This window comes from Capra hircus, chromosome 9, assembly GCF_001704415.2.
Source record: "Capra hircus breed San Clemente chromosome 9, ASM170441v1, whole genome shotgun sequence".
In the NCBI taxonomy this organism is placed as follows: Eukaryota; Metazoa; Chordata; class Mammalia; order Artiodactyla; family Bovidae; genus Capra; species Capra hircus.
The window spans coordinates 76749763-76774271 of record NC_030816.1 but is presented as its reverse complement, the minus strand read 5'-3'; the positions used below and the strand labels follow the sequence as shown (position 1 = coordinate 76774271).

At 36.5% G+C, this 24509-nt stretch overlaps 1 protein-coding gene across 13 annotated transcripts in view; it reads left to right on the top strand.

Annotated features, from left to right (window-relative positions):
* SYNE1 (spectrin repeat containing nuclear envelope protein 1) overlaps positions 1–24509 on the top strand; it is a 492337-nt gene that overhangs the window by 115967 nt on the left and 351861 nt on the right. For 10 of the 13 annotated variants that reach the window (XM_018053370.1, XM_018053379.1, XM_018053377.1 and 7 more), the window contains exons 6-14: positions 2080–2100; positions 2572–2664; positions 4957–5135; positions 7963–8159; positions 10114–10223; positions 13943–13993; positions 16936–17043; positions 20159–20296; positions 21294–21458. In XM_018053370.1, coding sequence (XP_017908859.1) covers positions 2080–2100; positions 2572–2664; positions 4957–5135; positions 7963–8159; positions 10114–10223; positions 13943–13993; positions 16936–17043; positions 20159–20296; positions 21294–21458 — 1062 coding nt within the window. The remainder of the gene's footprint in view (positions 1–2079; positions 2101–2571; positions 2665–4956; positions 5136–7962; positions 8160–10113; positions 10224–13942; positions 13994–16935; positions 17044–20158; positions 20297–21293; positions 21459–24509) is intronic. The other 3 variants (XM_018053378.1, XM_018053374.1, XM_018053375.1) reach the window with 2 other exon arrangements.

Sequence of the window (24509 nt, the reverse complement as noted above, 5' to 3'; positions counted from 1 at the left end):
GGGATAGGCTACCCACTCCAGTATTCTTGGGCTTCCCTTGTGGCTCAGCAGGTTAAAGAATCTGCCTACAATGTGGGAGACCTGGGTTCGATCCCTGGGTTGCTATGAAAAGCATCATTTATAAAGAAAACCAAAAAGTCTTATTTTCACAGAAAACTTCTTTGTACCATCTCAATTTTCACAGAACAAACCTAAGTAAATTTTAGAAAGTAGAAAATTCAGATTTTGAATATTATATTTGTTAAGGGCAGAAAGTAATACATTTGAGTCTTAGGACAAAAATCCCAAGTATTTTTTTGTCTCCACAAATCTCAAAACCTGTTTTAATTTTTAAAAATCTACCTGAAATTCATGGTTTGGGCTTATTTTTCTTGCATTTATTTACCCCATTGGCTCACAAAATAATTGATGTGGGATAGAAGGAATTTTTGAAAACTCTTTGGTTCCCTCCTTCTCACTGTTTATTTTTGTTCTTTATAATTTAAGAACTTATATCTCAAACATATTTTCAAGAATTTTTCTTTAATGTTTATATTTGCTTTGTTCCCCATTTAGATTTTTTTCTTACATGATAGATTTGTTTAGTACTTGGGTTCTAGCTTGATTTACAGAATAACACTCTTCAAGTTTTACTGAAGAAAACCCTGTTTTCTGTTAATTTTCCACTAGTTTACATAAAAGGGATATGTTAGTATTTAATAAGACTTGTATGACTGATGGATAGATTCATCACTACTTTCCATGAGTTTTTCTCCACTGAGGGGTCCTTTCTGGTCTCTGGAATTCTTTAGTCTCTTTGGATGTCTCTCTGTTGCCTATCTTACAATCTTAGATTATTAAGTTTATTGTACATTTCATAGGATTTTTTCAAGGTAGAAGAGGTAAAACAAACATAAAACCTGTGTTCCTCAAACCCATTATGGAACAGTTTTTAAGAGAAAAAATAATTTTGAAAAACATATTTTCTTCACAAGTTGAGCAAAAGATCTTTAGATTCTATAGTAAGCTGAATATGTAAACTTCATAGTATAATTGGAACTGGGTTGAGGTAGGAAATATAACATATGTTCAACTGCATTTAAAAAAATGATATGTAAGGAAAGATTAAAAGATTGTCTTCTGTTAAATGCATTAATCTTGTGGTTATTAGCATATATTATAAATCTGTGGCCTGCAGATACTAAAATGGATGTGGAGAAAATTCTGGAGAGGGTATAAAACAGAACAATTAAAATGAATATGAGATTGCAATAGGTTCTGCCATAAAAGATTAAAGAAATATGATTTATACCTTAATTTATTATTATTATTAATAGGATAAAAAGTATTGCATATCTTATGTGCTAGGTTTTAAAGAAATAAACACCTAAGCTTGTAATCTATGGGAATTCTCCTTTTTTTTGTTTTCTTTCTGAACTTGCTGAATGAACTTCACTAGTAAAGCAAAATCCCATGGGTATGTCTCAAATTATTTACAGTGACTTTTGTGCTAGCCTTTACCTTACTCTTCTTATACCTAACTAATAACTTTTATTAGTCAAGAGTAAAGTATTTGTGGGATATTTTTCCTTCTGATAATTTAAAAAGGTAAACCATTTACAAACTTCTGAATTTTATCATTAATAGCACATCTTATTAAATCCTTATTGAACTGGAATCTAAGGAGTACTTTATTTTTTTCTAATTTGTTCATTGGTTGTGAAGAGGACGAGGAGCAGTTGTCAGTTCTATTCTGTAGACTGACTAAACTGGGCCTACCATGCGAGTTCATTTTTCTGAGACTTAGGAAGTCACATTTCTCAACAGCTGGGAAGTCGTTAAAATGAACAAGTGAGGACAGCTGTAGGCAGATTAATCCTAAATGCTTTTCGGTTGTCAGTGCCCCAAAGTAGGGAACTGAGCCCCACGATCACTTTCTGCTTTACTCTTTCTTGGCTTTCCTTTGTCTTTAAAATGTATTCGGCAAATTATGCTCTACCTTCACCACCTACATTTTTTACCCACTTTGAACAAATAACGTGGATTTTGAAAGACTATTTATGTATATGTATCATCTTCTTCCTTTGTTTTTCATGTCAGTCCATGTACAGAGGATCACCGGTTAGTACAAATTTTAGAATTTTTAACTCCTGACTTTTATAGGTAAAAGAGAACATAAGTTTCATGCTATTTGGTAACAAACTTCAAAGTAAGTGTATCTTCTTAAAATACCCCTCACGGTTTCTTTTACGTTCCAGTCAACCTCTGAATGTAAAGAATAACCCTTTTTGTTTCCTGTCTGGTATTTTGTTAGTAATTCCTTGCATGATGTCATATTTTTTTTCAAATTCAAACTAGTTTTTGGAATTCTTTCTGTAGTTGTGTTGATTGTATGCACCTAATGAATGCCCCTGGAATTTCCACTGAAACCATGTGCTTGTTTGGTTTTTATGGCTCACCTTACTTACTCTTGTGTACCACTGCACAGGCATGACCAGATGTTATTATGTCTAATAAAGTGCTCCTTGTTGCATAATGAAATGCTCTGTAATCTTCTAGTACATTACTAGTACAGTTTTTCTTTTTGAACAGATTAAATTAGTCAACATTAACTCCACTGATATAGCTGATGGTCGACCCTCCATTGTTCTTGGATTGATGTGGACCATTATCCTGTATTTCCAGGTACTGCACTTCAGCTTCCTTTTCAGTTGATAGAATATCATGGATGGAGATAGTGGTGGACATTTCCATAATGAAGATATCCTCATTTTCCATACTTCTGTGGTTAATCCTCAAGTTAGCAGAAATGTGACCTTCACATGTATATTATTTTTTGTGTGTGAGCAGGAAAAGGTCCTTTATCCTCTGTTAAAATGTTATATATGGAAGTCCCCAAAGAACTCTGGCCTAGATACCCAACCTGAAAAGTGGTCAGGACATGATGGAGATGAAATATTGGTGTAGAAAGACTTCAGGAAATTTTACTTAGTCCTCTGGAAAGAAGAGGTTCTATACTCCTTTTAAATATTGAAGGAAGAAATTAACTTGTTAATCTATCCAGGATAATTCTTTTAGCCAATAGGTTAGTTTTAAAACAAAAATACTTTATTTTTTAGAGTAGTTTTAGGTTCACAGAAAAATTGAGCAAAGAGGACAGAGATTTCCCTTGTACCTCCTGCACCCATAACATGCATAGATAGCCTCCCCCTTAACAAGCACCCCTCTTCAGAGTGATATAATACTTTGGTTACAATTAATGAACCTCTGTGGACACATCACTACCATTTCAAGGTTCATAGTTTACATGAGGGTTCATTTTTTTTTAAAAAACTTGGAGTATAGTTGCTTTACAATGCTGTGTTAGTTTTGCGGCACAGTTAAGCCAATCAGCCATATGTATACATATGTCCCCTCCCTTTTGGGCTTTCCTCTCAGTCCCATATCCCGCCCATTCAGGTCATCACAAAACACGGAACTGAGCTCCCTGCACTACACAGCAGCTTCCCGCTAGCTAGCTACTTTGCACTTAACATTGCATATACGTCAATCTAAAACAACAGTGTTCACTCATTTTTTTTTTTTAATTTTATTTTTTTATTTTTTAAATTTTAAAATCTTTAATTCTTACATGTGTTCCCAAACATGAACCCCCCTCCCACCTCCCTCCCCATAACATCTCTCTGGGTCATCCCCGTGCACCAGCTCCAAGCATGCTGTATCCTGCATCAGACATAGACTGGCGATTAAAGACTCCACCAGAAAATTACTAGAGCTAATCAATGAATATAGTAAAGTTGCAGGATATAAAATCAACACACAGAAATCCCTTGCATTCCTATACACGAATAATGAGAAAGTAGAAAAAGAAATTAAGGAAACAATTCCATTCACCATTGCAACGAAAAGAATAAAATACTTAGGAATATATCTACCTAAAGAAACTAAAGACCTATATATAGAAAACTATAGAACACTGATGAAAGAAATCAAAGAGGACACTAATAGATGGAGAAATATACCATGTTCATGGATCGGAAGAATCAATATAGTGAAAATGAGTATACTACCCAAAGCAATTTACAAATTCAATGCAATCCCTGTCAAGCTATCAGCAACATTTTTCACAGAACTAGAACAAATAATTTCAAGATTTGTATGGAAATACAAAAAACCTCGAATAGCCAAAGCAATCTTGAGAAAGAAGAATGGAACTGGAGGAATCAACTTGCCTGACTTCAGGCTCTACTACAAAGCCACAGTCATCAAGACAGTATGGTACTGGCACAAAGACAGACATATAGATCAATGGAACAAAATAGAAAGCCCAGAGATAAATCCACACACATATGGACACCTTATCTTTGACAAAGGAGGCAAGAATATACAATGGAGTAAAGACAATCTCTTTAACAGTGTTCACTCTTGATGTGTACATTCTATGAGTTTGGAAAACCATTAGGTTTTGTTTTTATTCATTCATGCATGTATTTGACAAGTGTTCGTTACTGGGTCCAAGGTCCCATTTTAGATGTGGTAGGAAGTGCACACGGAGAAGGCAATGGCACCCCACTCCAGTACTCTTGCCTGGAAAATTCCATGGATGGAGCCTGGTAGGCTGCAGACCATGGGGTTGCTAAGAGTCGGACACGACTGAGCGACTTCACTTTCACTTTTCACTTTCATGCATTGGAGAAGGAAATGGCAACCCACTCCAGTGTTCTTGCCTGGAGAATCCCAGGGACGGGGGAGCCTGGTGAACTACCATCTATGGGGTCGCACAGAGTCGGACACGACTGAAGCAACTTAGCAGCAGCAGCAGGAAGTGGACAGAGGAGTAAGACATCAATTGTGTCCTTTAAGAGTCTACGTGGTCAGGGGGTGTTAAGGATGTTAAGATCAATCAAGCTGTTAAAGTAAAACATCTGATGCGAGAACCGGGATAATGCTGATGTTTTTGCTGACTTGCACACGCAGATCGAGGAGCTGACCAGCAACCTGCCCCAGCTGCAGGCTCTGTCCAGCAGCACATCCTCCGTGGACAGCATGGTCAGCTCTGAGACCGCCAGCCCCCCGAGCAAACGGAAGGTGGCCACCAAGATCCAAGGAAACGCTAAGAAGGCGCTACTGAAGTGGGTCCAGTACACAGTCACCAAGTAAGTTCCTAGCAGGAGTTTGTTTAAAGAAACCCTTGAAAAATTGAAGTTAGTTTATGACTGAGCGCTCATTGCAGTGGCTGCAAAATTTGTGGAGACATATGAACGACTGGCTTTGCTTCAGGTCTCCTTTCACTCTTGTCTTGAGTTAAAACGTGGATAGAAAGCACCCCTGATACTCTAGAAAAATGCTCTAATAAAGCTAATTCCTTCTTCACTTATGTGATGGGACCCGATTAAGTTGTTTAATCCCTACACTCTGATTAGCATGAGGACTAATTCTATTTAGGTCATTGTTTGGATTTTCTGCTGCTATTAAATAATCTTTCCACAAATAAATTAGAGGTTTAAACGTGATTATCTCTTCATGAACTACTACGTGCTATTCAGTAATATGAACTAAGGTCCACATTCTGAAATGATTATAATTTGTTTCTATGTCCTGAAACTTGCCAGCAATTTTATTTTTCAGTGTTTCCTTTGATCTCATCTTTTGTCTGGAATGTAGATTATTTTGTCAACTCCAGCTTATGGACTGGGAATTTGCTTCTAGTTTTGTTTGCCTCAGAGCATAATAAATTTACATATGTGTGCATATATGTGATAATGTTGTTATTGTTTAGTCACTAAGTTATGTCCAACTCTTTGGTGACCCCATGGACTGTAGCCTGCCAGCCTCCTCTGTCCATGGGATTTCACAGTCAAGAATACTGGCATGAGTAGCTATTTCCTTCTCCGGAGATCAAACCTGCATCTTCTGCATTGCAGGAAGATTCTTTTCCACTGAGCTACCAGGAAGGCCATATGCATTAATACTGGATATAAAATTCCTACTCTCACAAAGTACCTTCTCATAGCAGTTTCAGTAGAGTTTTCAATTGATCATACCAACATTTTGCAGTCAGATGTGGTCAGTAATAAGATCTATTCACGTAGAAGTTGTGTTTTTGTAAATTTTCCTAATGAAATGTAAAGTTGACTCACTTTCTATTTTGCTTTGCATGCCTAAATCTAATCTGAATTTAATGTTCTACTTCTGGAAAACAGTTGTAAACAAGTACTTATCATTATGAAACACTGAGGCACTAAACATAGGGAGTTCTATTTTTAAAGCGTTTGAAGAGCAAAAATAAGGAGTGAAAAAAATAAACATAGAGAAGATATAATTAGTGTTACTAATTTATATAGTTTTGTTTAACTTTTCAAGTGTGTTGGTTGTTTTCTAATTGGGGGTATATTTTGATGATTTAAGTTGCAATCAAAAATATTTCTGAAAGCAAAGCTTTGTGGCTCTTGGGACTCTAGTAGGGATGAAATGGAAAACCCTTCCTACATTGCTGGCACGCTCTTTACATTCCATCCACAGTGGGCATCACTGATCTATCTTAAGCCTAATGGAGCAGGGAGAAGAAACGTGCTGGGTAGGAGAGGATGTTGATCACATATATGCTGTGACATCTATCACGATGCTGTCATGATAAAACTTTGCAGTAATGTCAGTATGATAGTCTGTTGTCTGTTGATTCGCATGGCATTTAATTATGCAAGCTGAGTATGTGCTGGTAAAACAAGATTTTAAGTGAACTTTAACGTTTGCAGAGAAAAAAATGTAAGGGCATTTACCAACGTTTTATATTAATCAGTGTAAGATATATGGTATTTTATAGTTTGTGGAAATTTTGAGAATACAGTAAATTTTGAGAATATAGTAAATAACAAGAATTGAGTGGTATTATTTCTGCTTTATTTAGAAACAACTATAATGAGGCTAATTTTCTAAAAAGAAATTACCAGAGTGTTTATCTATTAAATGCTACCTAATTCGCTGATCACCTTTAAAGGCTCTAGACTTAATCAAAAAATATGTTCAAAGATATATTTGCAACACTTTTGAAACTGTCTTTATAGTTGATAAGTTACATGTAGGAAAAAAATCATTCACTGTGAGCTTGCCTCGCTTCTGTTTTCAACAACAAAATATTATCACCAACTTGAATCTCTTCTTACTTTGAATTAAACCCACTATGAAAGAGCAAAGATTAGTCACTAGTGCTTTGCCCTCACGGCAATTCTAAAAAGAAGAATTTAAAACACAATTTGATCAAACAGTTTGATTGGTAGGGTGAATTAATCTTGCTGGTAGTTGTGTGGAGTATAGGCTTTTTCGTGACTAATTTAGAGAGACGACCACATCCCTCTGCATTTTGTTCATTCTACCACATTTAATGTGGTTCAGCCACATTATATTTGCCTGATATGATCTGTGCATATAAAAACAGGCTGCTTGTCATTGTCATTAAAATGTGATAGAGGCTTCTTAAAAAAATACACAGGTGAATTATTATCAATTGAGGTGTTTTTAAAATGTTTCTTTTTTTACTTTGTTAGGTATTTTTCTCTCTCAGTTGAAAAATGTCCTTTACATTGAGGCTTTCAAATGCCTGAAAGCTCTAATCCAGAAAACTCTTTAAGTATGGAACCAGAATTTCTACTTCTTAACTTGTTTCCGGTGCGGCAGTCCATGGGGTTACAAAGAGTTGGACCCTTTAGCGACTGAACACACACACATCTTGTTACCTACTAAAAATTTTGATTATTTTCTCTCAAAACCAGTTAACTGATATAGAGCTATATCAGAAATCAGAAAACTCTTAAATATGAAACCAGAATTTCCCACTAAAAATTTTGTTTTGAGTATTTTTCCTGAAGACCAGTTAACTGCTATAGCTGACCGTACATTACCCATTGTGGAGGAGGTTGGATTGAGTCTTTGAGGAAGTGTGCATTACCTGTTTAGAAAGTGACATTATCCTTTTTTTTTTTAAAGGCAGAGTGGAATAGAAGTAAAAGACTTCGGCCGGAGTTGGAGAAGTGGAGTGGCCTTTCATTCTGTCATCCACGCTATTCGGCCGGAACTAGTGGACTTGGAGAAGGTGAAAGGAAGGCCTAACCGAGAAAACCTGGAGGAGGCTTTCACCATTGCTGAAACGGAACTGGGGATCCCACGGCTCCTGGACCCTGAAGGCACGTAGAGTGATGTCTCTTGTGTCCCTCAACTCATGCGGGCTACATCCTAAACCCAGAAATTACAGACATGTCCTAGAGCTCAGAAAACTTTGAAAGTGAGAAGGACCAGTATCTTTCTGCACAAATTTTCTTTTGGAGAAATATGTGCTGCTATGTTGTTGTGTCTAACTCTTTACAACCCCATGGACGATAGCCCACCAGGCTCCTCTGTCCTTGGGATTTCCCGGGCATTCATACTGGAGTGGGTTGCCATTCCCTTCTCCAGGGGACCTTCCTGACCCAGGGATCGAACTGAGGCCTCCTGCATTGGCAGGCGGATTCTTTACCACTGAGCCACCAGGGTGGCTGTTTGATGAGATTTCAGAATGAATATTTCTAGCTCTCAAAACACTGTCTCCCTGCGTGGCTTCCACATGATGATGGCCAGCATGGAGACCCCTTGCCATTGTAGTGACCCTGTTTCCCCTCCTTGCCTGCTCCCCTACCCAGTTTCATTAGGGTAGCCATGGGCTTTCCACCTTGTTTCTGTACACACACACACGTGCACAAGCCACTAGTATCCAGGACACACTTCAGTTCAAGGGGAAGGACCACAAATATCCTATTCCTCAGCTTCAGAGAATACATCAGAGCTGAACTTTTTCCTGTAGTAGAATAGGAGAAAGATATAAATGGTTCTTTCACTAGATTCACTAGACCAGAGGATCTTAATATTTTCTTTGATGATCAGAAATTGAGTTTTCCCAAATGCAAGCCTAACTCAGATAGTAAAGTAATTATTTTCCTAATGAAAACTCCCCCTCCCAAATTTTTAGCCAATTTGAATGTATAAACTTGTAGGAATACAGATTAAATGGACCAAATATCAATATCAATCAACAACGATTGTTTTATGATTTAGTCCTATGTATACTAAAAGCAGGTACTGTAGTAAATCATGTATTAAATGTTGTTTTCTTTCCACTTTTACAATTTATGAAAGTTTTACTCTTCGCATCAGTGATCTTATTATTTCTAAAATCCCCTTTAAGTCATCTCATGATTCCAGAATACATTATCTTTGTTTATTTTTAAGTCTCTTGAGTTGTACCACTTCTTAAATGCTATACTGATAATCCCTATAAATTATATTTCAAATCACAAGAAACAATACAAAATATTAGGGACATTTTATGTTTTGATTTTCATGGTTTCTGTTTGTTCAGTTTCTTTTGTTGTTGCTGGTCTATAAGTGTATATATCGTATTTGTAATCTCCAAATGTATCCAGTCTTACCCTGATTTTATAATTATTAAATTTGTATAAATATCCTTGTTTGATTTTTACTGATTTTTTAGATAAACATCTATATACTTAAAAATGACAGTGACTGAGATCTTTTCAGCTCTCAAATTAAGTACTTAAAGAGTACTTAACTGTTCAGCTTACAGTAGCTTAGACAGAAGGCTTCACAATGGAGAAGCTGTGTAAGGACTTGGACATAAGGCTTCTCCCTCTTTTCTGAAATAAATTAATACGTGACCATATATAGTACACAAACTATATAGTCATTTATCATTCAGTGTGGTGCCTGTAAATTGTTTTACTACCCATTTAGTCTGATTCTGTAATGTACATATTATAGGTATTTTAGTAACTAGACAAAATGTATGAATAATTATATCTATCTATCTCATATTTCTGATGAGTGTTGAAATTATTTAAATGAAACACATACTACTTTCCTAACAGCTCTTGGCTAAAATGTGTCAGCTTTCTGAGTCATAAAATTTCCACTGTATGTTATCCAGACTAAACTGGTTTTCCCTCTCTCCATCTCTAAATAGTATTCTGTTTTTCTTCTGCATTTAGGACACTGTCTTTTGGTATATTAGCTAGATTTCAAAGTTTATATTATTAAAATCTTTTAAAATGCTTATTAATTTCTCATATTTGGGTTTGATTTTTTCAGATGTTGATGTGGATAAACCAGATGAGAAGTCTATTATGACCTATGTAGCCCAGTTTCTGAAGCAGTATCCTGATGTCCATAGTACAGGCTCTGATGGGCAAGAGATTGATGTAAGTATTTGTTTTTCTTTGAGCACTGATAACACACTAGATCGATATCACCCACACTTGGGAGGAAATCAGAGGGAAAAATTTCTCTGATGTGTTGGCTGAATCAGAGAAAGCATTGTTAATAATAACTGCTGGATGTATAATATGTATAATATGAATTGACATCTAGGAAAGATAAGAGTGTTGAGAAACTTTATTTTAGCAATTAGACCACTGAATTATTTTTGTATCATCATATTATTTATGCACTTACATCCTGAGTTTCCTTCTTCTGTTCAATCTGATAAAACCCAATTTTGACTTTTAGATTTATTATGTAAATTGCTTGGAGAAGGGAATGGCAACCCACTCCAGTGTTCTTGCCTGGAGAGTTCCATGGGCAGAGGAGCCTGGTGGGCTACAGTCCATGGGATCGCAAAGAGTCGGGCATGACTTAGTGACTAAACCACCACCACCATTTAAGTTGCTACTCATTGTAAACATATAAAAGTCAAGCAGACTTATGAAAGTTCTAATTATTCCCTGTGCTTAGATTTTTCAGCCACTCGGTAGTTTAAATAACATATTTTTCATACTATTCAAATGACATATGTTTGTTGTCATGAATAAAGAAAAACAAAAATTGAGGGGAAAAGGAAAAGAAAATTATTTGTACTTAATGGCACCCCACTCCAGTACTCTTGCCTGGAAAATCCCATGGACAGAGGAGCCTGGTGGGCTGCAGTCCATGGGGTCGCTAAGAGTCGGATACGACTGAGCAACTTCACTTTCACTTTTCACTTTCATGCATTGGAGAAGGAAATGGCAACCCACTCCAGTGTTCTTGCCTGGAGAATCCCAGGGACGGGGGAGCCTGGTGGGCTACCGTCTATGGGATCGCACAGAGTCGGACACGACTGAAGCGACTCAGCAGCAGCAGCAGCAACCTTCTGTAGAGAATCTATTCTTAAAAAAATCAATACTTTGGTGTGAGTTCCCTGTGTATGTAGACATATAATATATTTTAACAAAAATAGAATCATGGGGCTTCCCTGGTAGCTCAGTGATAAAGAATCTGCCAGCCAATGCAAGGGACACAGGCTCAATCCCTGGTCTGAGAAGATCCCACATGTGACTTCCATATGTTTACAATGAGTAGCAGCTTACCTGATGGTGGTAAGCCCATGCACCACAACTATCGAGTCTGTGCTATAGAGTCTGGGAAACCGAAACTCCTGAGCCCCCATGCCACAACTACTGAAGCCGGGGTTCCCTAGAGCCTGTGCTCCGCAGCAAGAGAAGTCACCACGATGAGAAGGCCACACATCGCAACTAGAAGTAGTCCCTACTCTCCACAACTAAAGAAAAGCCCGCACAGCAGCCAAGACCCAGTATAGTCAAAAATAAGTAAATAAATACAATTTTAGAACATAGCATCATAGTATACATATAATTTTATTTTTTCAGTGATACAAAACCTTTCTCATGCCATTCTCTCTAGAACTTCATAAAAGTGGACGATAATTTATCCAATATTGATTGTTGAAAATTTCTGATTTTTTGCTATTATAAAAATACTTCCATGAACAATTTTGTAATAAGAACTGTTCTTCAACTCTTTCTTAAAGAGGAATTCCTAGACTAAAGAGCATGCAGAGTCTTGTCAAATCCTCTCAGGAGGATGTCTCATTTTATACTCTAGCCAGCATACCAGAATGCCTATATTCTGTCCTTAACAACCAGTGGATGTTACATTCTCCTATTTTTTTAAAAATACTCTATTAGGTTTTGGGGTTTTTTGGTTTTAGAGAGAGAGGTGGATTTACTACTGAATTTAAAATTATTTATTATTTAAATGACATCAGGGAAAGTAATAAATGAATTTTCAAGACACTTTAAAAACAATCTCTCTATCTTACCATTCAGGTCTCAACTAGGATTTACCGTCCAAGTCTTAGCTAGGGTTTTCAGAGAGGTTTAAGATTATAATGAAGATAAACAAGAAAAACAAACAAACGAAAAAATGCACTGTGTTTCTTAGAAACAGATCTAAGGAAGGAAAAGATCAGAGAAACATAACCCAATGTTTCCAAGTAGGAAAAGGTTTTGCAGTAATAGAAATCTTTGTAAAAGAATTAAATGTAACAACAGTAACTGGCATTTCCTAGGTAACTTGGGTGAAGTTAATCTGGTATTCGATAGAACTATGTTAGTTATTTTAAAAAACTGTGGTTTCAAGAAACTTTTCTTTGTTCCTTGCCAAGCTTGGAAGGAACAAATATTGATCACCAGAGTAACTTATTCTATAATAGGCAAAATAATGTTCCTAAGAAGCACCACTGAACACAAAAGACTCTGCTTGCAAACTCCAGTGTGGACTGAGTCATGTGCGTAGTATTCATTTGGTGTTTGCTGGGTTTTGAGAATGTGATTGGGTACAGATGGCGCTCTGTAAATAAGAAACTGTATGGAGGTCTATTAGAACTCCCTCATAGGGCACAGAGAAAATCAGTTTTCCATCTGATTGTCATATCTAAAGTTCTTCTATTGGCCAGTTAGATTCATTTCTGACCTGATGTCTAAGCTTGTACTGTTTTAATGTCTCTGACATTAATCATCTCTCCAGATCAGTAAACATGGTGGCTGGTAATGTCTGAGAAATAAAGGGAGATACTTATGTTCGTGCTCATGAGCAAGGATTTAATGTAAAAATCCTCAGAGATTTGAAATATACTCCTGTTTTAAACTTTTTAATATACTGGACTAAAGAGCTTTATTGTTAAGCAATTAATCTCATTCTCTAAAAGATAAATTCTGATTTTTCTTTTAAAAACTTCCATCTCTTTCCTAAAAGAAGCATGCTTCACGAAAGTTTCAAAAAATAATTTTGAAGAAAGCATGTTATAAGTGTTACCCTTTTTTAAATGATGGATAATGTAGAGTATGAACATCTAAATATGAATATTTTAAATAGAAAAATGATTTTTTATTTTTTATGATGTATGATTTATTTTTATTTAACGCAACTTAGTGGCCCTCTCATTCTGTCTAATGAACCTTGAAGATTTTATAGACTATACACATTAGGGTTGATGTCATCCCCTTGAAGTCCTCATTACTTTTGTACTCAAGTTTTAGTAAATAGTTTTTTAAATTCATTTAAAAAAATACTGGCATCAACATATCTGTCAGGCTTTCATTTTTCCTTCTTTTTGATTCTTATATCCCCTTTATGAATTTATTTAAATTAGTTATTTTATAGATTCTAAGTCTGATTTTCTGATTGGAAATAGATAGTGCCATTTTTTTCTTACTTCAGTCAGTAAAATTGATAATTCCTTAAAAGTATTCCTTGGATAATTAGTACTAAATTATTAATAAATGCAATAGACCCACTGGTTTATCGCTCTCATTTCTCAAACTTTAACCACAGCTCAGTCTTAGTTGTGTAGAATACACAGATGTATATCAGGACCATATAGAGAAAAATATGAATCCATATACCTTTTCTTTACATTGTTGTCCCTTCAAAATATTTACTATTATAAGACACATTGCCTTATTTGATTCAAATAGTTTGATACTTTCAAAAGTTGTGAAAATATCTTAAAATAACTATACCCTTCAAATTGTTGCCTATTTATTTATAGACAGATGCCTCTTCATATTTTGTGTTTCCTATATGACTTTTGTCCATGATTTATGTTATTTTTCTATATGTTATCTTTTCACATTGTTAGGAAATACTTCCAAGTTTCCCATCTTTTACAAATTCTATCCAAATTCTTAAGGTAAGATTTAAGTCATCTTGAATTAGTGACTTCTTTCAAACATTCTGCATTCTATAGCTTGTTAGCCATCCCTTTGCATGTACTTGTGTTTTTATATACATTTATTTTCATACCTAAATTCTCTTATTTTCTTTTCCTTTCTAATAGGAAAATAACATATGTGTTCTTAAATATTAGTTACAGTCTAAGCTACTCCCATGGACTTTCCCACTAATCTCTAATTGTAAGATGGCATTAATTAATTTCTTTTTAATAATAATAGCACTAACAAAAGGAAAAATTAAAATAACTATTATTTATTTATGTGTGACATGCAAAATAAACATTAAAGCTTTATTTTTTTCATTTTAAAGTATTAATAGGAAATAATTAATTGAACAAGGTAAGTGTTCAATTAGCTTGTAACCCTGAATTTCGTCACAACTCTTCTGCTCAATATTGAGTAATATGGTTTAGTAAAATTCATGAAACATGGTAAGTGCTCAAAAAATATTATTTGTGGAATTCATGATTAAGAATTCTTTCCCATATCCAAGTTACTTCCATTTTTCTACTTAGGCCTGAAGTTAAAGATTTATCAACACAATAGACTTTGTGCCAACACTGGAATAAAAAACTAGAAGTAAAATTTTTATTTCATGCTTCATGAAGCATGATTTTAAGTATATATAAGTACACGACAAAACATACAATGCATGTGTTTGAGTGAGTGAGTGAGAGAGAAAGGAAGAAGCAGTGAGAATGCTAACAGTTGGGTTATTTGGCGCTTAGATGGTCTCCAGGCAAATAGATCTCCATGTCTTTGAATATGTGTAGAAGTTACCAATTGAAGAAAAACCACTAAACTATATGAGTTTTGAAATCTAAATCTAAATGTTTCATTTTCCTTTAAAAGGAGAATGCTAAGTGTATACAGAGCTGCATCCTTTTCAACCTTACTGCAATTTGCACTTCCACACCAGAAGAAAAAGTCATTTGTTGAACATACTCTAGCAAAGTTATTTTAAGAACATACTTTTTTTCTCTCAGATGATTTTGTGAAATAACTTCAATTGGTGAAGAAATGATGAGCCTGTCTTTGGACAGTCAAAGCCCCACGCTCACTTTGGTGAGCTCCACTGGTGGTCGTATTGAGCTCAGGTTCCTTGAAGGTAGAACAAGAGCTTTGCGCTCCTCTAAGCTCAGAAAATATGTCATTAGTGCTGTTGTGGGCATGAAAGTCAACCAATAACAGAACATGCGCCTTGATACCATTCCCTTATTCATTCAGAAGAGCCGTCATAGGAAGTACTGAGACTTTGGAGTCCTCCTATTCCATTTTGTCCTCTAACTATGTTACCAATCAATCATTTATTCCACAATTATCTATTGAGTGACACCAGGTGCCAGACTGCTATGTTAGTCTGGAGAAAAAAAAGATACATATGTGGTTTGGAATGCTGAATGGAGGAGGGAGGAGAAACAATGAAATATAATGTATTTGGGGTGAATATTTGAGCTCAGGTTGTTGCAAGATCATAGAAAAATGTTTTCAACATGTGGTCCCTAAGCCAGCAGCATCAGGTTGACCTGGAAGCTTGTACTAAATATACATTCTCAAGATCCACTAAGCCAGAACACCTGATGGCGTGCCCAGTCATCTCTTTCACAAGCTCTCCAGGTGATTCTAGTGTTCACTAAAGTTTGAGCACCACTGGCAAAAGAGAAACTCATAACTCAGATCTGTGGATCAAAAAAAAGCTTCTTAGAGAAGGGTGCACCTGAGCTGAGCTCTGAGGAAGTCATCACCCAGGGGAAATTGTTCCAGGCAGAAGAGGGTTGTCTTTGTAACACCAGGAAGTGAAAGAGGACACATATCACAATAGCACTTGTGGCAACCTCTGCTATGGATGTGTTGACGAAGAATCTCTAATTCTCCTCAAAACCATGTAAAGGGGGTGCCATGACTACCCAGATGATGGTACAGCAGAAGAGAGGATTTTAAAACATTGTATCTGAATTCACAGAGCTAATATATGTCAGGACCAGAGTTTGAAACCAGTTCCGCCTGCCTCCGTAGCCAGCTCTCTTTCTCCTCTGCCATTTCACCTGTCTGCAGACAGCCATTTCAATCTGTCATAGGGCTGTGATCATCAGATGAGATGTTGTAATGAAAAGTTAAGTGCCAAAAAGTCATGTGAAATGTGGCTGTGATTACTCTGGCATTCTTACCTGATAAGAAGTCTTAATGATAATTTAGGATATTTTCACTACATCAGTACTAGAATAGCTCTTACTATGTGTGGAAACAAGTATGTAACTCTCCAGTTCTTTTTCATTTTTAAGATGTGAGTGGTAGCTTGTATGCATTCATTCAGCAGATGATCTGGTAAATATCTTATAGGTTTCATGTTGCCAGGGTTTGGGAATGCCATATTGAGCAAGATAAATGTGCTTTCTGGCCTCATGGGGCTTATGTTATATTATCGCATAATGTTTTTAAACATAATGTACACAACTAATCCAATATTACTCTGACTGTAGCTCCTTTAATTCAGTCAAAATTAATCTTATCTTGATCAGTCCTCTAGGTTATCAGTGGCCTTGGGTTAAGACGCAACCACAGGCCTATTTGCACTGCCATTCCAGCCACTACTTTTTCTGAGTATTTTTGTGCTTAGCACATTTCCTCAGGAGCACATTTTCTTAATTAAATTAATGTTTCTTGAGAAGAACAATGGAGGTAGATAATTTCAGTATTCAGTATGATAATTAAGATTTTTTATAGAATTAATTTTTGCTTCTTATTCTCCGGAAGAGGTGAGGGCAGGGAAGGAGAAAGTTTTTCAGAGACATTTGGAGCTTATTAAATATTCAGTGTATTCTAGGATCAGTCAGGCATTAATCAGCAATTAAGTAAATGCACAGTTACTAATAAAATTGTGATGTCTGCTGGTTTCTAGAGAGAAGACAGGCTAATTTTGAAGGAGATGAAAGTTTGGATAGAACAATTTGAAAGAGATTTGACAAGGGCACAGATGACAGACTCAAGTTTGCAGGATAAATATCAGGTAATGTATGGAAGAGATATTTCACTTTTCTTCAAAGCCTTTCATGAGTAAGAGCCACATATGTCATTTAATCTATGTTTAATCTTTCAAGTGATGTTAATGAGAAATGTCTTTTTAAAATAATATACATTGTCTTAAGTTTACATATAATTTAATCATATTTCTATGTAAATAGGTAGTTTTTAAATTTTAATGCATTTATATAGTATAATATGTTTGCCATTGTAACAATAATTAGCACCTCTATCATGTGACATTATTATCATTTCTTTTTAGTGGGTGAGATGTTTAAGTTCCAGTCTCTTAGCAATTTTGATGATCATAATACAATACTATTGTCCATATTCACTGTACTGTGCATTTGGAATCTAGGACTTATATACCTTAAACCTTTCCAGTTTGTATACTTAAATATCCATCCTGTCCTCTCCACCCCCCATCCCCTGGTAACCATCATTTTGCTCTCTGTTTTTAGGAGTTTGACTTTTTAGATTCCATATATAAATGATATTATACAATCTTTGTTTTTCTCTACTTATCTTGCTTAGTACAACATCTTTTTTTTTTTTTTACTTTATTTTACTTTACAATACTGTATTGCTTTTGCCATACATCAACATGAATCAGGTTTCACCCACGTTGTCACTTATGGCAGGCTGTCCGTTTTTCTCATGGCTAAACGATATGCCGTTGTATATATACACCGCGTCTTCTGTGCCAGTTCTTCTGTTAATGGGCACTTAGATTGTTTCCATCGATTGACTGTGGTGACAATGCTGCAATAAACAGGAGAGTGCGTGTATATCTCTTTGATACTTTGCTTTTATTTGCTTTGGATATACACCCAGAGCTGGAGTTGGTAGTGTTAAATTGTATGTGCCACATTATATAGAGTTCTGAGGCTTCATCACTTTCCCAGAACTCAGTCTTGTAGACGATCCAAAACACAAATCTAGCCATTGCTTTTATATAACACATGACCTTACAGATGTTACCTCACAAGAAATTCCACCAAAATGTGACTTCAGTGGCAAATTGAAAATGTCTGTAGGATAAGCTGAATTGAATAAAAATTGCGACGTGAGGAGCTGGAGTAGGTCCCTCAGTAAGATCAGTTTCCCCTGCTTCCTGCCTCTATAAACACTGCTGCATTCGGGTGGAGTCCAGTGTTGCCGCTGCTGTGGTCGCTCTTTCTCCCAGTTTCATCACACTGTCATTAATTAGATTTCAGCTTCCAACTTCCACTTCTAAAATCTTTTAACAAGTTTTTTTTTTTTTTTCCATTGAATTGTGACTTACTCTGTGTAGCACTGACATTTTCTCCTGCTTAAAATATCATTGCATTTCGGTGGCAAAACTATGGTATATTCTAATTTACAATGTATTTTGACAATTTTTGCTACAAAAAAAGGGTGAATGATGTAAAAGATGCGAAATGGCAGATGATAAAAGATTTAGCTGTTGGAATTAGTGTGTGATTTTATATAATCATATCTATAAAGTGTGCCTGAATTTAGATGGATGCTTTCATCAGTATTATATTTGATGGACTTGGAAATGCAATAAATACATTCTTATATGTGTGTTCTTTTTGCTGAAGCTCATTATAATTTTTTCCCCTAAAAGATAATTTTCTGGGAACATTAAAATGATTAAATCAGTAAATTGAGGCTATAAATGCAAGAACAGAATGAATGTCCTTATTTAGCCCATTAGTGAGTTTCAGTTTTAGCATAAATTATCAAAAAATAAATTCCAAGTTATAAAGTTACCATTGTAAAGAAGTTAATTTATAAGAGGAAATCTAAGTATCAGAAAAGTACAAAACAGAAGCATTCCTTTCATATCAGTCTCTTAGACCACATAGGGAATGTTTTCTTTCATTTGTATGTTTATTATGTAATCAGAATCTAATGTTTGTACTTATCAATTAATAGCATATTTTCCAGTTTTTCTGTATGTGGAATTCTGTAGAATAAAATTTAAGACTGATTATATGTTTTGGTACTTTAAAATTACATTGTTATAGTGAATGGTAGGTAAAATTTGTGGTAAAATATTTATTCACCATCTCCCCCAAGTGTTCTTCATGTGAATTTACATGTTTGTATACTTAGTGACTTAGAAGTTCTTTCGAATATGCTATCTGTTAGATTCTATGGGGGCTATTCTCATGTTCCTTAATATTTTTAATATTAAAGACATTAAATGCACATTCAGTGACATTTTCAATTCATATGTAGACTCTGAAACATATTTTAGAGTGGGTTAATGTAATATATGGAGAAAGTGATGGCACCCCACTCCAGCACTCTTGCCTGGAAAATCCCATGGATGGAGGAGCCTGGTAGGCTGCAGTCCATGGGGTTGCAAAGAGTAGGACATGACTGAAGCGACTTAGCAGCAGCAGCAATGTAATGTAAAATGTAGGGCTTTCATTAAAATCACTAACTTTTCTTAGGTTATATTAATATTAGGCTTACAGTTAAGTCTACATGTTACAAATTTATGTTAACCATACTGTGGCAAAATAAAGATATAATATTTAGTATTTTAATATCATAAAATTAAAGCAAGGGGTTATTACATAAAGTAAACCTTTTATACAAATTTACTTAAATATAAATTAGGATACCACTAATTCTGTATTTTTTTTGATGTATGCAATTTCTGTTTGTAAACTGGTACTTTAAAGTAAAACAACAATTTTGATTATGAACATAGATTTCTACTCTTGTTTATTATTTCTTCATGAGCAGGGACTGGCTTGTAGATTATTTACCTAGGAATGAGAAATCCTAGCCTTGAGTGCTGTCTCTACTACTTGTGTTTGCCAAGTCACCTCTGGGCTTACTGTGGTAGTAATAATGGGCTTGTCTACGTTGTAGCGTGATGGGAAGCCAGAGAGGATAAAGTGCAGAAGGCACTTAGCAGGGGGCAGGGTCATCATCAGGGCTAGATGAATGCTGGCTGTATCACGATTGTCATTATTATTATCAGCAACATTTATTGAACATTATCCAAATATAAAGGATTGTTATTTAGGAAACATGGTTTCCGTCGCTTTTGCTTTTTTTGACTGGCTGCCATGTTCTTGCTGTTTTTCCTCTTTTAGTCATTTAAGCACTTCAGAGTTCAATATGAAATGAAGAGGAAACAGATTGAACACTTATTACAACCATTACATAGAGACGGTAAATTGTCACTTGACCAAGCATTGGTAAAACAGGCCTGGGATAGAGTGTCCTCCAGGGTAAGTCCTCTGATAATTCATTTCATTAGGACTTAACTTAGTCAAGAATATTTTCTGTCATCTTTTTCTTCACAATGATGTTACATCCGGTCCTCATGCCTCTGTCTGTGGTTGGAAGTTTTACCAGTGGGATGGCCGTTGTCCTCTTGTCAAGTCTTCCTATAAGTTAGTGGAAGTGCCTGTTTCACAACTCTTTCCCTGCTTTGCCTGCCTTATTGTAATATCACCATTGACAAGACAACCCACTGAAATCCTGAAAGATCACCTGGGTTACTTCTCCTTTTATGCAATTTAATCCTGGATTGTTTAGAAGTAACTCCCCATGAATGAGGCCTCAACTTCTCCAAGTTTTGTAACCAGGTTTCATCAACAGTTAATTATCTTCCTGTATTCACATTTATTTTTGTATTCTTTAATTTAAGCTTATCTGCTTATCTGGCCTTGAACTTGAAGGAACATTGCTCTGTAGCTTTCATTTTAATATTTTGCAAACATTAAGTCCGAGATTTCAAAACCTCTGAAACTTCTATCCCTCATGGGAATATTTACCTCGTACTTATTCCATTTTCATTTTTATAATCCAACTTTTCCCATTAAGCTCTATTAAAGAATATGTTAGATCCAAACCCATCCCCCCATCATCCCAATAAGCTGTGAGGCAGAACCTGAGAATCAGATAAGTGGGAGAAATGATGAAATCATTACAGAATTACATTATTGTAGAAAGAACCCTGAATTCTCATTTTCCTCCTGAGATGTCTAGATGACTTGATTTTTCTGGACCTGTTCTCATTATGTGGGAGATTTTGAAGGAAAGTATCTGTGTTCTGAACTTTTCAAAACATTAGATTAGGACACAGATATTTTCTTACTTGGTATTTATTAAATTAACCCAAAATTAATAACTTACAGCATTTTTTAGGCTTTAAAATCATTTGGGGAAATTTTAGGAATTGTCTTTTGTGTTAAGACACTGTCTTTCTACTTTGTATTTCAGCTCTTCGATTGGCATATACAACTTGATAAGTCTCTTCCTGCTCCTCTGGGCACCATAGGGGCCTGGCTATACAGAGCAGAGGTGGCCCTAAGAGAGGAAATAACCATTCAGCAGGTTCATGAGGAAACAGCCAACACAATACAACGGAAACGTGAGCAACACAAGGTAAATACTCTGGCTGGAAAACCTTCCAGCGTAACGGTTCTAGTGTTACAAAATCAGGTTTGTTTGCCCATTACTCGGTGAGTCAAAGGTTGAGACACTAGGATTTGCAGCAGAGAAAGGGTTTATTCACAAGGCAGCCAATTGAGGAGATGAGAGAACAAATTTCATCTCCCTGAAGGTGAGGGGTTCTGAGTGTTTATGGGACAAAGCTGAACGTGGGAAAGGTCACAGGAGATAAGAAACAGGTGAGGTGATCCTTATTCTGTGCAGATGCAACTAAGCCACAGACCTCTTCATGGGCTCCATGTTCAGAAAATGTGGCATCAGTGTGATCAGAGGATGGAGTTTGGGCCCTCTGACATCAAAAGGTCACCATGTGACACTCCATGACACTCACCCACAGTCATGGAGGGTCAGGGGACCTAACCAGTCTTAACCAGCTGGAGCTCAAACTGGACACAGCTGACTCCAAGTTCCTAAATTCAGCTCTGCCAACATCTTTTTGTTAAGGTTGTGTGAAACTTGGAGGACCTACAAATTTTATTAAAGCAAACCTAGATGTCCATCAGCAGAAGAATGGATAAGAAAGCTATGGTACATATACATGATGGAGTATTACTCAGCCATTAAAAAGAATGCGTTTGAATCAATTCTAATGAGGTGGATGAAACTGGAGCCTATTATACAGAGTGAAGTAAGCCAGAAAGAAAAACACCAATACACTATACTAATGTATATATATGGAATTTAGAAAGATGGCAACGATAACCCTGTATGCAAGACAGCAAAGGAGACCCAGATGTATAGAACAGTCTTTTGGACTCTGTGGGAGAGGGCAAGGGTGGGATGATTTGGGAGAATGGCATTGAAACATGTATAAATGTGAAACGAATCGCCAGTCCAGGTTCGATGCATGATACAGGATGCTCGGGGCAGGTGAACTGGGATGACCCAGAGGGATGGTATGGGGAGAGAGGTGGGAGGGGGATTCAAGATGGGGAACACGTGTATACCTGTGGTGGATTCATGTTGATGTATGGCAAAACCAATACAATATTGTAAAGTAATTAGCCTCCAATTAAAATAAATTTATATTTAAAAAAATAAAATAAAGCAGACCTGATCAGTGAAGGTAGGTTGTTGTTGTTCAGTTGCTAAGTTGTGTCTGACTCTTTGTGACTCCATGGTCTACAGCACACCAGGCCTCCCTGTCCTTCACCATCTCCTGGAGCTTGCTCAAACTCATGTCCATTGAATCAGTGATGCCATCCAACCATCTTATCCTCTATCACCCCCTTCTCTTACCCTCAATCTTTCCCAGTATCAGAGTCTTTTCCAGTGAATCGGCTCTTTGCATCAGGTGGTCAAGGTATTGGAACTTCAGCAGGTTACAATTTATTGTTTATTAACAGCTAACTGATAATACTCTTGTTTTACTAGTATAGTCTGGAACTTGCACCGACTCAGGTCTCCCAGGCACCCATTCATTCTGGTTCAGAGATGTCCCATTTTCCTAGAAATTCTTTGATTTGCATTTCCCTCTTCTGTACTTGTTATGACAATCCCAGTAGATTCATTTCCAGAGTTTTTTTCCAGTAGCTCTGTGTTATTTTTTCATCTGCATTTACTTTTGTTATTTCTCTTGCTATATTGTTGTCTTTGAAGATATAAGGCCATAGACAGTGTGTATTTACATAACAGTGGGATTGGCCACTGGCTCCAGACCTCTTTTCCTCCTCCATTCTCACAGGAAGGCAAACCAAGTCACCAAGTTCTTATGTCCTGGTGCTTAAGAAGTGAGGCTCAGGGTAGGGGAAGGGGTTACTAGTGGCCTTAGAAAGTGGTGGGATTAGGCCTTGATGATCTCTTAGCCATTTGCGACTTTATTTTCTCATTGCATGTTTTCTTGTGCTTTGTGTAAGTTCTAATACTCTTCCTCTGCGTCTTGTAATAGTACAGTCCTAACTTAAAATGCTATTTTTTTCACTAACATCTCATTAATGCAACCCTGCATTTTGTGCAGTTGAATTTGTGTATCTCATTTACTGAGTCATGGTGGGGGTTAACTGTATATGTGGAAAATAAACCAACAACCAGGTCTCACTTTGTTCTTCTGTCCTGGTTATACAAGAAAAAGTGAAAGTGTTAGTTGCTCAGTCATGTCCAACTCTTTGCAATCCCATGGACTGTAGCCCATCAGGCTCCTCTGTCCATGGGAATTCTCCAGGTAAGAATATTGGAGTGGGTTGCCATTCCCTTCACCAGGGGATTTCCTGAGCCAGGGATTGGACCCAGGTCTCCTGCATTGCAGGCAGATTCTTTACCATCTGAGCCACCAGGTGACTTTTTGGTTAAAGCCAGCTCTCAGCTTAGCTTCTGCCCACGTTCATGCAGTTGACTGTGGTTGGAGATAAACACACCCCCAGGCATGCTGACTAACCCAAATGGGCCCTTAATGCTCACCGGCACTCCAAAGGCATTTTTGGACTCTCTTCCCTCTGCATTTCTGGGACAACTATTTTATACCTTTTCTCCTCAAACCTTCTATACCTCCTCCTTCATCCTTACTCTTAGCTGATGACACCACTTCCTATTTCTCTGAGAAAATAGAAGCAGTCTAAAAAGAATTTCCGCAAGCTCCCACGGCCACATCAACCCACCTACATGCATCTGTGACCGAATACTCTGTCTCCTCTCCTGTTACTATGGATGAACCATCTGTGCTCCGAGCTGAGGCCAGCCCCTCCGCATGTACAGTGGATCCCATCCTCCCAGCTCTGTTCCAGAAGATAATTCCTGTAGTACTTTGCTTCTTTATTTTTTCTCTCTCTTTCTCTGCTGGATTTTTCCTACCCACACGAAATATAGTGTCATTATTCTTAATAGCCTCTTTCTTAACGTTACCCCTCCTTTCAGCTGTTGTCCATTTTTAAAAAAATTTTTGTTGGGGTATAGTTGCTTTACAATGTTGTGTTAGTTTCTGTACAGCAAAGTGAATCTTCTATACATATTCATGTATCCTCTCTTTTTTAGATTTCTTTCCCACTTGGG